This window comes from Stegodyphus dumicola, chromosome X2 (assembly GCF_044657685.1).
Source record: "Stegodyphus dumicola isolate Sdum_Otavi_A_Nest chromosome X2, ASM4465768v1".
Taxonomy (NCBI): Eukaryota; Metazoa; Arthropoda; class Arachnida; order Araneae; family Eresidae; genus Stegodyphus; species Stegodyphus dumicola.
The window spans coordinates 182,929,301-182,947,089 of NC_140781.1; the positions used below are offsets into that span (position 1 = coordinate 182,929,301).

Below are 17,789 nucleotides of genomic sequence, written 5' to 3' on the forward strand. Positions count from 1 at the left end.
TTTTCAGCTGTCAATATTTGTTGTTCATCTTTAAAATTGGCAAATATTTCTTTACTTGTCATGCGAGATGTGGCTTATGAATCTACAATCCATTTAATTTTTCTATTGTCTTGTTTATCAATTTCATTCTCTTCATCATTTCTATATTGATTAAAAGATGAAGTTTCTTCCATTTTCTTATTTACGTTTTGTAAACATGTAGCGTATTCATATTCCCTTTTCTTGCTTCTGCCAACCTCTAAAGATAAAAATTCAGAAGATTTTCCCAAAATTCAGAAGAACACGAAGAATTAATATCATGCTTTGATATTAAAAAAATAACAATTTATACAAATAGAAAAAAGAAAATTGTACTTACATTAGTAAATCTCAATTAAGTAGTAACTAAAAATTTATTAGGAAACATAAAACAAGAACTTAATGTTACACAAAAAAATTATTGCATCGAATTTAGAGTGCATTTTTTGGCTTTGGCTTTCCAAAGAATTTTTGGCTTTTCCTATCATAACAATTAGTTTCCTCATAACATTTAGCAATTAAAATGTTTTCTAGAGTTTTTGGTGAAATTGAAGAACGAAACATAGTTTTGCTTTTCTTCACAACACTGAAGACTCTCTCGCACTCAGCATTACTGTGTGGAATTACGAGAATAGCACATAAAACTCTTGCTAGTCTCATGCTCTTGCTAGTAGTTTGATATTGGGATGTTAAGTTGTTTCAACTCAATAATTACCAAGGAGGCAATATTTTCCCCCGTAGCGTCTCCATTTAAAATGGAAGACGCAAAAGATAGTTTTCATTTCATTAGAAATGTCACAGAAATATGTGACAACGATGGGATAAAGCTTCCAATGGCTGTCGTTGCTCCCATCGATGACATCGGCATCTAAATTCGTAGCCGAATTTGAAAAAAAATCATCCACTTTCTTTGACGTTGTCGAAGCCGAAGCATTAACTTCATGCTTTTTAGACTTAACATGCTTCACAATGTCGCTTCTTCCACCGTGACTTATTATGAAGTCACACACGCACACGTTGCAAAATGCATAGTTATTTCCTTTGAAGGATTCTTTAATTGTTGGAAATTCGGCTTTGTAGGCAGGCCGAAAATATTGAGAATACGGTTTTTTTTTAACTCATTTCATAACAACGATATATTAAGAAAATTCATAGCATGTGCAAAAAAAAAAAAAACAAAAAAAAAAAACAGAATGCGACAAAATCCACACTCGCTGAGTAATTCCCTTGCTGTTGAAGCGAACGCGAAAAAAATAATCTGGCACCCACAAAGAAAAGAGTGGGAGAAACAAGTTCAGCGCATTGGATTGGCCGGTTAAGTGGCGAGTTGGGAGAAACCGCAGGTTACTGGATTCGAAGTAGTCGGTAAAACACGATGCAATTGGTGAAAAATTCTAAAATTTTGACAAAAATCTCCAAAAACACTTGAAAAAGGAAAAAAAAAATCGTAAAAAATGGATTACGATCATAAAATCGTAAAGACACTCATTTTTGTAAAAATTACGAAAAATTCATAAAAGTTGGCAGGTATGTTGCTTGACATTCTTGGAGTTTGTTAAATTTCTTGGCTTTCTATGTTCTTCCTAAATTCAGTTGATTTGTTGCCTAATTTTCCACAACTAAAGCATTTATGACATTCTTTTGATAAATATCCTAATTTCCCACCATTAAAGAGTCTTCTTTCATGGTATCTTGATTTTGTTCAGTCTTCTTTTGCTTTAGAAACCTACTTCTATTTATTTTCGCCTCTATTTTTTTCTTCAGTTTCTTTTACTGCTTCTCTAATTGCATCTATATCTTTTTCTCTGTTGTTTTTAATGATTGTGACCTCAAATATATACATTCATTCGGAAGCCCTTTTAATATCGAATATTTATTCTTTATCTTTTATTTTGTCCTCTATTTGAACACTTTTTAGAACTGCAGCTCTATTTACGTAATCTACGGATTTATCTTCATTTTTAGTTGAGCTAATTCTATTCTACATTTTATTTGAGTAGCTTCTGTTTTTGTCACCATTCCATTTTTTGTCTTAAAGCTTCTTTTTGCATTCTTTTTATTCATATATTTTAACATGTGTGGAGCTGTCATAGTTTGACTCATTATATTTCTTACTATTGCATTATCATCCCGTATCTCCCAAGTTTGGTGGTTCATGAGCTTTGATGACATTTCTTCATACTTTCACATTTCTTAATTCATTTTTGATTTTGTTTACACACATAAGGTATTCTTGTTTTCTATTTTTTATTCACAAATTATTATCAACAATGTTATAAAAATTTATCACCAGAGGGAAGAACCACCATTTCCACTACCAATTGTTAATGATTTCTACATGTTATACTTTCTAAGCAGCATATACTTCAAGAGAAAGCATTAAAAATAAATGCATAAAAAATTATCAAAGATTATCATAGCTAGAACTACCACATTCCCCAAAATCATAACATTATCTACTAATGCCAGATACATTAATTCAGTCTTTTAAAACAATGTTGCCAATATTAAAACGTAAAATTGTAATTTTATAAACAAGCACTATTATTTATAGGCTTTAAAAATCTATAAACAGAACTTATGCGCATAGAGATAAAGAGGTACCTAATTAATTGTCAACCGAAATGGAAGAAAATGTATACTGCATGAAGATGTTATGACTGAAGACGATAAAATGTGATGGCCTCAAAATACCCGATTTAGAGTAGCAGAGTATAGGTAGATAGATGCACTGGCAGTAGATCTTGAAACAGAACTCACAAAGAAAAGCTATAATGTATAATATTTTCAGAAGCTAATCACAACAACTGTGCTGTGCATTAAAAAATGCCAGGTATGTTAAGTGTTGTAAAACTCGGTTAAAATATGAGACCATGACACTAATACAAAATATCTGGTAACAAAAGTTTTCCGCTAAAAACATTCTTAATAAAGTTAAGAGGGGGAAACATGAAAGCAGTACCTTTAGTGCTGGTAGTAAATACCACCCAAATCTATGATTTTCTGCCAACTTTTTGGTAGTTTTTCAAAGCCCTTCAGCCCAGAAATTTGGTAGCCACGAGTCCAAAACATATCAACCTAATTTTGGACATTCTGTGCAGAATGTAAGATAGCACCAGCAAGATGTAGCTGCAGGTGTGAAAAAAGGTAGGAAATCCATGAAATACTATTGATGAGGTTTTATTACGATGTTTTCAGTACTAATGGCTATGTTATTTTTCATCTCCATGCTTCTGTTGATTGTACCAGAATCCATTGCAGCTATTCAACATATATTTCTATTAGTAAGAGTATTGTAAACAGATGAAAAGATAAATTTAAGGTAGTGAAGAATTTAATATATAAGATATTTTCTCCCTCCTTTCCGCATGCCTTGGTGGTGTAGCGGTGGCACACTCAGTGCATTCGTAGCGTATTCGAGAGGTCCAAGTTCGAACCCCGGCGAAGGCATTGCTCATTTCTTGCTTCAAAAAAACATGACTTTACAAATATTACTCCTAAGGTCCAATTTTATCTGGTTGCAACGAAAGTTGTCTGCCAAAAAAAGTTCTTAATAAAGTTAAGATAAAAAAAACATGAAAGCAGTACCTTTAAGTGCAGGTAGTAATCACCACCCAAATCTATGATTTTCTGCAAAACTTTTGGAAGTTTTCAAAACCTTCGGCCCAGAAACTTGGTAGCCAAAAATCCCAAAACAGATCAACCTTATTTCGGATGTCCTGTGCAAAACAGAAGATATGTAGAAAAAGGTAGAATTTCGAAGGAGAGGCGTTCGGGCTATATGGCAGGTGTAGCAAAAGATCCCATTCAAGTCCACACACAGTCCAGCCGGTGAATGCAGACACATGTGCTCTTGCATTATCTCAATGGGACATTACCTTTTTGGGTGTGAACTCGGTTCGATGTTTTTCCTTGATAGCAGCATCAAACACTGACTAGCATCTTGCTGTACACCTTACTGTCGAGGGTTTTACCCTTCTTCAGATACTCTGTGGATAATCCCACCAGATTCAAATAGGACAATGAAATTACCCGAGTTTTCCAGGTGTGTTTTAAGAAAATTCCAGTTTATCCATGTAATGCATGTTGGCTGTGCTAAGAGGTAAATGAATTATGGTAATACTTGAAAACACGAAAATTTGCCAATTACATATGACTTATATCCCCAAAGCATTACTATTGTAACAGGAGTTATTTTCTCCACTGCAGATTGAGATCAGAATCTGCCCAATCTGGAATAAAAGAAGGTTTTTTTGCAGACATTTTGCAGCTAAATGAAAGAAAGAAATCTATTTAATGATATTTTTAAAATAAATTCAGGTATTTAATATTTATTTCGCAGCATATATAAGCAAAAAATATGTGCATTAAATTTCATTATGGTATGTCATCATACTACTAGAATTAATTTAAGGATTATGCCAGAGAAAATTTTGTGAAATTTGGAAGTATTATTTACTAATAATAAATAAATTTAGAGGAAGAAGTAACATTAAATGATAATAATAACATAAAAATAAAGATAATTACTTAAAAACTGAATTAAAATAATCAACGATATTTTAGCGAATATAGTTATATTGTTACATGGTTAGCCTAGATGACTGATTACTATTTTGTTATTTTACTATAAAATGAGAAATAAGGCATTTATTATAAGAAAAAAAAAAAGGTTTAAAAGATTTTGTGGTAAAATTCTAGCATACTGTAAGGCCTTGGCACAATTTTGAAAATTGTCGCCAACACCAAAATGATCCGTTTACTGCTCATCATAATGTCGCCAAATCCCGTATGTACTGTACATAGAGGTTAGAATAGAATACATGGAGGTTATCCTAACCAAAGGACGTCTATGTATAGAAGAAAAGGTTCCATAGACGTAATGCTATTACGCTGCTAGAAAGCAAAGGGAAATTTTGCCAAGGGTGGTAACGGATCCTGGCGGCCAGAATTTCCCTCTCCGCGATGTGTACAGGAAATTGAGGAACACGTGTTAAGAAGAAACCTTCTTTGATAAAATGTTTCTTGTTTGATTTTTTGCAATAATTTAAAAATGGATTTTCGTAGTTTTTTTTTTTTTTTTTTTTTTGGTTGTGGTTCAAAATAACTAAGGCATTAATTAATTAATTTACTTGCACGAAACAATATTTTCTTTTCCTTTAAAGGTTAAAGAAATTTTAAAAGATATTCATTTTATGAACTCTTGATAACGTGACCTTCGAAGTTCAACACCGGCTTTTACATTAACCATATTCTTTCATTCTAACCTCCACAGTACCGTATACTAGGATTAAACTCATTCTCTTTTATACGAGAATAAGTATTTTCTTATTCTTGCATAAAACATTTTTCTTTACTTCAACATGTGATTCTCTTGATTTTAGAGGTAATTGGAAACCAAAAGTTGCTAAAAAATTGCTTTGCTTTCTAAAGCACAATCTAATTGAAGCTGTGAAAATTGGCTCTGCCACAATGATGCTTATGTGATACACAATTCACCAAAAAAGTGATTCCTTGCAAAACTCGCCTTTTGGGGGGATCACCATATGAAATTCCCTGACTTTTTGGTCAATTTTCAAATTCCCTGACTTGTTCCGGTAGCGTGGCAACCCTATTCAAAGCATGATCTTTTTATTAGTCAAATTGCACTTTGCGACACTGCCAACGGGCTCACCGGATGCAGACCAATCGCCTTTTCGGCCTGTGTTGTTGAAGTAAATCAACTTTCCATCACATGATTTGGTGACATTCTGTAGCTGGCTTTCTGTAGCAGAACTGCAAGTTCATTCTAATCACAGTACCAGATCATTCTAATCTGGTAGTGTGATAGTTCCATTTCGGACACTTAATGGTATCTTTTTGCAAATTTCACAACAGTGTTCTACAACAAGTCTCTTTCTATCAAATGCCAAAAATCGTTTGAGAAAATATGATTAAACACGGCAACATGAACTGTTTATATAGACGATATTTGTGGTGGTGGGAAACTTTCATTAAAACCCGATATTAAAACTGCAACTTAGCTTAGTACTCTACAGGTTTTCCCATGACTTTGATTTGAAGAATCATACTTAAATCTGTGCTATTCTTCAAACTGCTTCTCTTTCTACCATTTCCTGCAAGCAAGTTCAAATTAGTTGTGTAAAATCACTTATCAGCCTGTAATAATATTTCCACATGTATGTATATAGAGAAAAGTCATTTTGCTGATGCTAATTATGACAGACTCAATGAATGTGCTGTAATGAAAGGCAGAAAAAAACAGACCAATTTTTGGCACAAAATTATAAATGATTGATTTTATATAAACTCTTATGTAAACAAACTACTAATAACCAACTGGTATTTGTTTTATCACTATATCGCCCATAAAATGGCTTAAGTATATGGCCTGGCACAAGGCATATAAAATGCTAATTTACCAGTATCTGCTGTGTTTCTACAAGTGCAAAGCAAGTAATTCGTATATAGTGAATTTCCTCTTTCAGCCTGCTTTCATGTGTATCTAAGAGTATACTTCATAAATCTTAAATACCTTTATAACAGCACTTTTATCTTATGAACTGGATAGTGTTGATTAGACAGCCTTTGAAATCACTGTAGTCTCTTTTGGTAAATGGTAATGGGGCTTTATTGCCGATTTTAAGTCCAAGATAAGCAAAGAAGTTTAATTATAAAAACATCTATGCAGCAAGTAAACACATATAAGAAATCTCACCTTTTTACAACATCTGTTTGAGCAAGACATTAGTGCATTCTTTTTAGAATCATCTGCATCTACCCATTCAGAACAAGCAACATATATCGTATTGATTTCACAGTGGCATTTCATCTTTATGTGCTGAGTGCAAGGATTGCAGTCTCCAGGATGACAAGGACGCCTGCAAGGATGATTGCATCCAAATGGTCTTGGCTTCTGACAAACTTCATTGCAAGTAATACATTTGTCAGTTTGCTATAAGAGAATAAACAAAAATACAAATTTGTTTGAAAGATGAGGGATCAGGCAGTTTTGAAACACCTAACACTATATTTTTTTTCATACCTTTTTAGAACATAAAATTTTCTGTGTATTCAGTCTGTTCAAATGTAATTAAATTCAACCATCATTATATTATACAAAAAACAATATTATACTGACAAAGACTAAAAACTTAACCACTTCCCTGGTGTTCGGGAAAAGGGGCCTTCCCTGTTTTGCCCGAACGCCGCTCGTGCGACTGATTTTTTTCCTCTCTTGCAATGATTTGCCCGAATTTTATGCTTGATTAGTTTGCAATGCTTCCAACAGATGGCTCTAGTAGTCCAGGAAAGATCTGATTGCAAATCCGCTTTCTAGTTTATCTTTTATGCGGAAAAGTTGTCATTTGGTTTTGACTCAATCTGCTTACTATACAGCTCGCTGCGAATTCTATTTCTTTTGAAGCTGAAAAGTAGAAGAATGAGTGATTTTGAACATCTCATAACAGATGATAACTCTTACAGTGGATCGATCAGACAGTGAATCTGAAATTTCTATAAATGATTCTGGAAGTAATGAAAGTTCGTTTTCGGACTTTTCAAGTGATGAGGAAACGGAAAGTTCGGATGACCTAACTCAAGTTCGAAACTTTTGTGAACTAGATATAACAAATCCTCCTTTACCTCCACCTCGATTTCCATTCACAGCAAATCCAGCTGTTCATGTAAATATTGATCTAAGTAATGGAACTCTACAATTTCTTGATATTTTCTTTGATGATAATCTTCTTGAAATTATAGTTTCTGAAACCAATAAATATGCAGATCGGACCATTTGGAGTAGTAATCTACGAAGGAAAAGCGGAGCAAAAAAATGGGAACCAACAACAAAGTGCGAAATTCAAGTGTTTCTTGCTTTGAATATTTTACAAGGAATTGTGAAAAAGCCTGAAGTTGAGCAATGCTGGAGTAAGAGACATTCAACATCAACTCCATTTTTTTCCAAAATTATGTCCTACCGACGCTTTTATCTTATTCACCGGTATTTACATTTTTCTGATGATACCGAATTTGATGCTAAAACACATGAGTGTCCAAAACTGCAGAAACTGTGGCCGATCATCAAGCATTTGAATACTCGTTACCGAGAAACTATCATACCTGAAAGAGATGTTACAATCGATGAGAGTTTGATGCTGTACAAGGGAAGATTACACTGGAAACAGTATATACCTCTAAAGAGATCACGATTCGGCATAAAAAGTTTTATTTTATGTGAATCGAAGTCAGGTTATGTGTATCAACTTATTATATACACTGGGAAAGATACACTTTTTGATGATAATTACCAGCATTTGTGCAAATCCTCTCAAGTAGTGATGACACTTATGCAGCCACTATTCAAAAAAATGCCTAACGACAGACAATTATTACACATCACCAGAACTTGCAGATATCCTTATCAACCATCAAACAGATATATATGGAACCCTCAAACTTACCAGAAAACACATCCCAAAAGAATTACAGAAGAAAAAATTAAAATTAGGAGAAATCTGTGCGTACCAAAGAGGGAAAGTCTGTCTAATGAAATGGATGGATAAGAAAGCTGTATCTCTATTATCCACAATACACAACTCTATAATGATTGAAGTTCCATCTTACAAGGATGAAGTCAGAAAGAAACCAAAGGTAGTGATGGAATATAATAATACCATGGGAGGTGTTGATAGAATGGATCAGCATCTCACCAATTATCCAGTCACAAAGAAGAGAGGAAAGAAATATTACAAAAAAATATTCTTCCACCTTTTAGATGTATCGCTGTGGAATGCATTCGTTTTATACCAGAAGCATGGAGGAAAATACTCGCATTTGAATTTCAGACTTGATATAATTGATCGCCTGATTGAAAGACACGGGACTGTAAATGAAAAAAAAGGACAACCAGGAATTTTGCCCAATCCCTTACGATTGACTGAAAGGCACTTTTTAGAAGTGATTGCTCCCAGCGACAAAAAACTGAGACCAACGAGGCAGTGCTTTGTGTGCTGCTCTAAAAGAAACGATTTCGGTAAAAGAGTGAGAAAAGAAACTAGATATTTTTGTCCCGACTGTGATGTTGGACTATGCTTGTCACCGTGTTTTAAAATTTTTCATACAAAAGCTGAATTTTAAAAGATATTAGATGTAAGTATAATAATAAATTCTCTCTTCTAATATTCATTTCTGTAAAGTGTTTCCCAGATCGCTTATTTCACCGGAAAAAAGCCAACTTTAAGTAAAAATGTAATTTTTCGTTGTAAATAAAAATTATCATAACTTCATAAATTCATCACTTATAATAGTTTTGACTCTTGATTTGAGTTTCTATAATCGATTTTAAAATAAAATTGTTTTTGAAAAATATGCTTATTTTTTGACACAATATGTCAGAAAAAAGAGACTGTTAAGTGGTTAAAATGTTAGAAGAAGCTCTAAATACTATTAAGTGTAAAATTATCAAATAATAAAGACCTGTTTTAAATAAATTATAATGCAATGAAAATTATTCACATACTTAACACATTTACATAAGATTTAAAAAAGAGAATTTCATTTATAGACTATATTAAATGTTACTACCATTGTGTCATTTGCATTCCCAGTGTCATGGCATTCTAAAGAGCATGAATGGTTTCCGCATGAAAGTTCCCGTCCACATGGTCTACCACAAGATGTTCTTCGAGCTTCACAACAAGGAAAATTCAAAATCTAAGAATATAAAGATGAAAAATGATCAATTTTAACAGCCAAAATACCTTAAGAAATGCTGGTTGCCTGATTAAACAGTTATTACTGAGCAGAGCCCAGAATGTCTAGGGCACAGTTTTCCTTCAGTGGCTTCCACTGCCTACTTTCCTAATTTTAATGACATATGTGAAGAATTACAGGATGATTTTGGAACTTTATGTCCTAAATGATAATCAAGACTTGCTGCCATGGATAGAAAATTAAACTATTATTAATAAATTTTAATTTGTTTATTAATATGCATTTAAAATTAAATTACTGTAATACATGGACTGTAATTGTAAATGATCCAGTAATGTGAACCATGTTAACAAGTCTAAGCAACTTTAAATAGCAAATCTTAAGGACAGATTCATTAAAAAAAAACTTTGAAAAGAATGGCAGGAAGAAGAAACTGTAGAAAAATATATATATACTGCATGCTGTCACAGATTTAAACATTGATCAACATGTCAGTTACAGACGACTTAGAATATATTTCAAGTACTGCAGTTATACACTTGATGCTTGCTGTAATGATTGCTTGTTATAATGATAAATGCATAATTACCAGATGTTTTCTAAATTCAACATATTTCCCAATTTTTCTTCAAGAACTGGATAGATAATAAGCAGACATTATGACCGCCTCTACGCTGTGAGAATACACTCACTGAAATAGGATAGATGTAATGGGACAAGATGAGCATGTTATTGATTGATTGCTAGTGATACTACTGGCATATCATTTTTTTCATATTACATGTGTATATGTAGTGGGGAAAGCTGCAGAGTTGAGTGACTTTAATAAAGAATAGATTGTGAAGGTTTAAAGGCTAGGAAAAAGTAACTCCAAAACAACACTGTTCATTAAGTGTTCTAGAGCTGCCACTGTTAGTAACTGGAAGAAAGACAGTAAAGCCAGTAATAGACACCAAAGCATTGAATGTCCATCCCTGATGAATGAACATGGATGTTGGTGACTCTATGACTTTGTGAATTCAAAACAGGTGGCTGCTGGTTGTTCAACTTACAATGCTGATCCAAATACATGTGCTTTTAAGTACACAGCTCACTGGACAGTGTTGGATATGAGCCTCTATTAACACAGCAGCATCGAAGTTCATAGCTACAATGGCTCCCAAAACATCATGAATGGATCATGCAACAATGGAAAAGAATTTTCTGATTGAATGAATCATGTCTTTTTCTTCTTCCAGATGAACGGTTTATTGACATGTGTATCATAATTTAACAGGCAGCAGTGGATGTATTATGCTTTGGGAAACATTCTCATGACCATTTCTGAGTGCCTTTATAGTGGTGCCTGGCATAAATGAGTTTCACCTTTAGGCAAGTTAACTGCTGTTCTAAAACACATAGATCTTCATAAAAGTACTGCAGACATAGGGAAGCATGCACAAACTGAAATCAGTTTCTCGATTGAAACTGATCATTTGCACCCTTATGCAAATCTGGCATTTTCTATAAAGGTGCACACAAAGTCCAATTTTCATTTCAAATGCTGATTGATTAATTAAGGAGATAAATAAATCTTCAACTCCTTTATGAAAAACAAGGGCATACATTACATAACAGTGACCATATCCTTATGAAAAATGCTGGATTGGCATAATGATGCTGAAGTTTTTGTCAATCAATAAATTTATAGGTTGTGCTTCAAGGAAGAAGACTTGAGCATTTTAATAAATTAAGACTTTATCTTCAACAAGATGACAAAAATATGGGGAAAATGGATGTATATAGTTTTTTTTTACCCTTTTGGGGGGGGGGATCTGGAATGAATACAGACCATAAATTTAATAAAAATGCTTTATACTTAAGCTTCAATATTTATCAGAGATATTCAGCTTTTCATATGCTAACAATTTAAATATACTACCTGATTTTTTTCCCTGCTAGTAATGTGCATGTTGATTTAGAATATTAGAAAAAAAGCATTTGTACTGTTAATAATGCAATGTTACAAAACTCGCCAATTTTATGTTTTCTTCCAAAGATTTATTTCATCTGCTGCTTAATTAGTTAATCACTAATTGGAAAAAAAATCAAACTTGCATAAGAGTGCACACTTTTATGAAAGATGTTGGTCTGGCATAAAGCTGCCTATGATCAATTTCAGGCCATAAACTGATATTCAGTTTGTGCACATTTCCTTATGTTGCAGCACCATTATGAAGATTTCAGTCTTTTGGAACAGCATCGAGTTGTATAATGGTGCAGTAGCCTGATGCTGGGGCACTATTATGAAGCAGTCCTGGTGTGGCTTGGACTTATGCAGAAATTTTAAACAATGATTAATATAATTTTTGTTGTTGTTGTTGTTGTTGCTGATTTTGGAATGCCAACAAAAAGATTAGTCAATTTTGTTGTTCTAAGAGTTGTTTATATTTACTAAGAACTTTAATAAAGATTATTTTCAAATTAAAAATGTGGACTAATGTAATTTAAAGAAACTGAGTTCTAATTATAAAGATCAATTTGGAGTGAGGAGCCAATAACTGGTGACTTGGAATTTTGATTTTAAAGTGAATATGTCTGAAGATGATAAAACTATCGAGGATACAGCACATGTACCGTATAGGGTTAAGTGTTAAAATTTCTCCATTTTGGTTAGATCACCCAGAAATCTGGTTTTTTTCAAGTTGAGGCTCAGTTTAAGATAAGTGAAATTGTTTGGGAAGAAAACAAATTTAACTACTGAGTATCACAGTTAGAACCCAAATAAGTTGAGAACATCTGGGATATTATAACAAGTAATTCTGCTACTAAATATTCAGAATCCAAAACAAGGCTTCTGGATTTACTTAAGGAAAGTTAAAGTACTTGAATTAAAAAAACTTCTTACAGGAATTGATTTAGGCAAATTGAAACCAAGTCAATCATTACAAGTATTAAAATCTGTTGCAACATTGATGTGTATGAATAGTTAATCAAAATGTTATGGTTGGAGAAACTGCCAAATTCTATGCATAATATAATACTTGTTAGTGATGAAGAATAACCCAAGTTGGCGATCATGGCTGATAAAATTTCAGACATGACACCTTCCAATCAGATTTGTGGTGCATCAACAGCTGGTAATTGCTTGAATACAGAACTGTAATGAAAATTCAATCCCTTGAACAGTGAATTGCCGAAATAACTGTTCATCATATACCGAGACCACAATTTATGAACAACTCTCAGTCCCGCAGACGATCTCGCAGTACTTCTAAGAAAAGATTCAATCCTAAAGGAAAATATTGTTTGTATCATTTCCGTTTTGGTAACAGATGTCATCAGGGTAAATGTATTCAGCTGTGCAGTTGGTCAACCGATACGTCATCCAATCAAGGAAACGCCAATGTGTAGTAGAGGAGGCAGCAAGCTCTACTGTCGATAATACTCCTATTTATCAGAGATAAAAAAATCGAAAATGTGTTTCTTAGTAGATAGTGGTGCACGTTACCATTTTACCCGCTTCAACACAAGACAAACAATCTGTGGAATTAAAATTACATGCAGCAAATGGTACCGAAATCAAAACGTATGGTATAAAAATGTTAACACTTGATTTGGGACTTAGGTGTGAATTCCAATTTCCATTTACAGGGGCAAAAACTAATAAAGGTATTTTAGTAGCTGATTTCCTTAACAAATTTAAATTAATAATTGATTTACATGGCAAGAAACTGATCGATGGAGTAACTCAACTAAAGGTAACTGGTGAAAATGCTTCTATCAGTGAAAATAGAGATATCGGTGCAGTAAACCATTTGACAAAATTTGATACTACTCTAAAACAATACCCAGACTTATGCAAATAAAATTTGTTCTCATCAGTTTAAAACATAATGTTCAACATCATATCATAACACATGGTCAACCTGAGCATTCTAAAAGCAAGGCAGTTGGATCCTTGAGAGCTTACAGTAGTTGAGCAAGAGTTGCAATTTATGTTGGACAATAACATAATAAGGCCCCAAGTTCTCAATGGAGAAGTGTGCCAATAAGTTGCATAAAGGATGGACAATAAAACCCCCTATGTGATTTTCAGGATTAGCATTTACATATATCTATAAGGTTTTTTGTAAATAGTGTGTTTAAAGGTAATAATCTGCTCTACCATAACTTAATTACTGGGAAGGGAGTACTGTTGTGGCTTGAAACTTATGCAGAAATTTTAAATACTGATTAATATCATTTTAAGTTCTTTTGTTGTTGTTTTTGGAATGGCAACAAAAAGATTATTCAATTCTAACTGTTGTTTATATTTGCTAAGAACTTTAATAAAGATTATTTTCGAATTAAAAATGTGAACTAAGGTTATTTAAAGAAACCGAGTTCTAAATATAAAGATCAATTTGGAGTTGGGAGCCAATAGTCCCATGACTTTGATAACATTTCATGGCCTCTGTCTTCCCTAAAAGAAGTAAGACTCTTGGCAACGTAACACCCCTTGTCAAAACCAGAGTTATGTTATAACATTTGAGGACCATGCTGATGAATTCCAGTTGATGTTTTAACTTGCTGGATTTTAATGAACATATATATCTAGGACATATGAGGTGCCAGCTCAAAGCATAAACTACTTTCTTGCAATCTATGCGAACTACATGACTTCTATTTGTAGATCTGGTACAATCTTCCTCCAAACTCTTACCAAGGATTTGTAGCATCCATGCTACAATGGTGTGCATCTATTTTGGGTGCCATATTTTGCAGCTTAGGGATAAGAAAATAAAGCGAATAATTGAAAACAGTCTGAAAAGTGTACTGTATTTAATCGAAAATAAGACCACTATTTACATTTTGCTAAAGTTAAAAAAATAAAAATGTAGGTGAATATTTGATGAGATCATTCTAATCAGAATGAATGGCACACTACCCTCATTTATTTTCAAGTAAGTATAGCAGTAGTATGTAGAGTACATGCTAGTCTAAACTGAAATCATATGTCCTGACCTCATATGTCACTGGACAAGATATGGCTATTATTATTAGTGATAGCTAGGCAGTTCATAATTACAGATATATAGTTTTTAATTGTTAGCCTGTGTAATTTATTTAGTATTTAAACAGCATAATTTTCTTTAATGTATTATTAAACTCCCTCTCATTCTATGATTCATTTATTAAAATACTCAATTATAAGAACTTAACCAAATTTGGGAACAAAAATAAAGGGTTTTATTTTCAAGAAAATATGGTAATTGACAAATAGGGCTCAGAAGTCATTTTTAATCTTAAGGATTACAGACTGTTTCTAATGGTGACACTTAAACAGACTTTTTGTGTCTAAAGATGAAACTGAAAAGTAGAAAGCTAAATCTATAAGCAAAAGTTTTATGTATCCATAATATCAGTATTGAAAAGTTCCACTTTTAGTGATTCGTTAATCTACATTTTAAAGGCATTTCCAGTAAATCAATGAAAGAACAGGAAAAGTGTGAATGAAAGCATGAATGATTGTGACATTTGGGTAAACAGAAATGTAGTCATCATACTTGGCAACAGACAATCCAAAATCAACAATCTGACTTACATAAGAATGAAATAACTGCCAACAAATGCTATTCTTAGTTTCTCGGTCAAAGGATCACTTTAAGTTTTAAATGCATTGGAAATATAAGAAATGGCTTTCGGAGAAAATCACTTTTTGAACTAAACAAAGATACAATTTCAAGAGAGAAACTTTGCACTCCTCCAAAGTAGCATAGAATGTACTTGCAGAAAATACAATTAAAATTGCTTCTGTGTTTTAGGTACAGAGCTTGTATGCATGAAATTTCTCTCAAAATATTAATTTTCAACACATTACAGTATAATGAATCCACTTTCTCTACAACAACCACTCTTTACTGCATTGTTTTTCTGCGAGATGTTATGATGAGCATCAACTATACAAAAAAAAAGTGTGACAATCTGAATAATGTGTTATAAAGTATGTCATGAATGTTTAAAAAAAAAAAAAAAACTATGTAAATATAAATGCCAATTCTTTCTCTCTCTCTCTCTTTAGAAGGAGATGAATATGTACAAAAATGTATCGAGAATATATGCTTTTTTTCCCTTTAATAGATATTTTATATTTAAATTTTTGTTTTGATTTAAAAAGCAAAAATATTAAAATATTTGTTTTATGTTTTAGTTTTAAGTGAGCAAAATGAAAAGGAAAAAATATCCAAATACATATCCAAATACACAAAATTTACATGCAGTTACAATGAATGCAGAGTACATTCTTCTCAAACAACATTTCTAAGTGAAAGTATAGGTTGTTGCATACTTCTACAACAGCTCACGTTTGGTGCCATATTTTAAAATTTCACTAAGTACTCATTCAACGCTTTAAATCGATAGATATATACAGATATTTTCTATGGTCACTAATAGTTCTTTTTCCTTTAGCATAATTATTACATTCATATGATTTTCTATTATTTACGAAGTCACTAAGGGTCAGTGGCTAAACATATGAAGCGCTGGAATTACCATCAGGTTCTATTATCAGGGTTGAACAAGATTTTTATGCTCTGCCCATTCCATCAGAAAGTCCATCACTGGGGAGATAGTTCTCAGATGCTTTGGCTTAATTAAATAAACTGATCTTCTTTATTTTAGTAGTTATATTAACACTAACAACATAATCATCTGCTTCAAGATGTGGCTTAAAGACAGTTACTGTTTAAATATAATTTAATGAATGCAAGTTAAATAATCTATGCATGCAAATTTTATGATCGTATATAAATGCTTCAACTATTCAGATATGTCAGTATGTATAAAGTGAATATGGAAAACCTCACAACGAGAAAAATTCAAAAGTAAGCAAGCTGTTTATATTTATCACTACTGAAGGATTATTAGAGATTTGCACAGAAAAACAAATACTGCTATAACTCATTAGTAAAATAGAAAAATACCTTAAAAATATATATTTAGATAAATTCAGCTTACTTCATGATTGCCTAAACATGGTAAAGGTACAGGTACCACACATGGAGGGCAAGGTTTACATAGTAACTGCATTTTATATGAATTAAGCAAATCCCAAGGCCCTTCTTTTTTCTAAATAAGAAAAAATTATAAATTACGAAGCTGAATTTTCATACAACATTCTTGTGCAATACAAATTACCGTATTTCACAGCATATAAGACACACCCTTATTTAGAAGGCCACACACATGTAGACGTAGAAAAAGTTATTTGTGTCTAGACCTTTGTCCGTGCTAAAAATAGCATTGAGTACTGAAAGTTAACCTGTGTCCTTCACGTATAAGATGCAGGTATCTTTTTTGAGACCAAATTTAGGAAAAAAAGTGCATCTTATATGCCGTCCAATACGGTATTGCATAGTTAAAAAAAAAATTTTAAATATTTGCATTAATTATATTTGTACCATAACATGTTACTACACCTCATATATATAACATTTCTGAAGATTAGAACAGATCTGTCCCTCAAACACTTACAAAATTGTAGCTGTCTATAACACCTATAGTTTCCACGGCAAGGAATTTAACTCATGATAAGATTGCTAATTTTTGTAACACTGCTAATGTTTAATATAAGGAAATACCCTAAGATGTGACTTGATGAATTTAGAATATGGGTACTTGAGATTGAACTGACACATAACATATGAAGATACTTAATTGCCATATAAAGCTCACAGAAAACATTGGGGCATATTTGGTTAAAAATGAGTTAGTGTAGTTCAATCAAGCAATGTTCCTTAGAGATCTATCTACTTTTGATCACTTTGGAGTCACTTTTGATAATAATTTTTTATATAAGCATTATTTATAAACTTCTTGCAGCATATTTTATTCATAATCAAGAAGAAATTTTTCATAACCGGTACTTGCTGCTTTTTTTTTTTTTTTTTCGTATAATACAGAGAGTACTACTGTATAATTTATTTTATTAGTATCCCAATACTACATTACAAAAAACACAGGCACTAATAAAAATTCAATTTTGTTTAGACTAATTGAAGTGCTTCTTAAAAACTGATATACATTTTCTGGGA

General features: G+C 32.5%; 1 protein-coding gene across 4 annotated transcripts in view; it reads right to left on the reverse strand.

Annotated features, from left to right (window-relative positions):
• LOC118193734 (NF-X1-type zinc finger protein NFXL1-like) overlaps positions 1 to 17,789 on the reverse strand; it is a 139,829-nt gene that overhangs the window by 4,516 nt on the left and 117,524 nt on the right. For all 4 annotated transcript variants that reach the window (XM_085809611.1, XM_085809610.1, XM_085809609.1 and 1 more), the window contains exons 13-15: positions 16,714 to 16,824; positions 9,604 to 9,732; positions 6,737 to 6,973 (exon numbers count right to left, since the gene is read on the reverse strand). In XM_085809611.1, the coding sequence (XP_085665737.1) occupies positions 6,737 to 6,973; positions 9,604 to 9,732; positions 16,714 to 16,824 (477 nt within the window). The remainder of the gene's footprint in view (positions 1 to 6,736; positions 6,974 to 9,603; positions 9,733 to 16,713; positions 16,825 to 17,789) is intronic.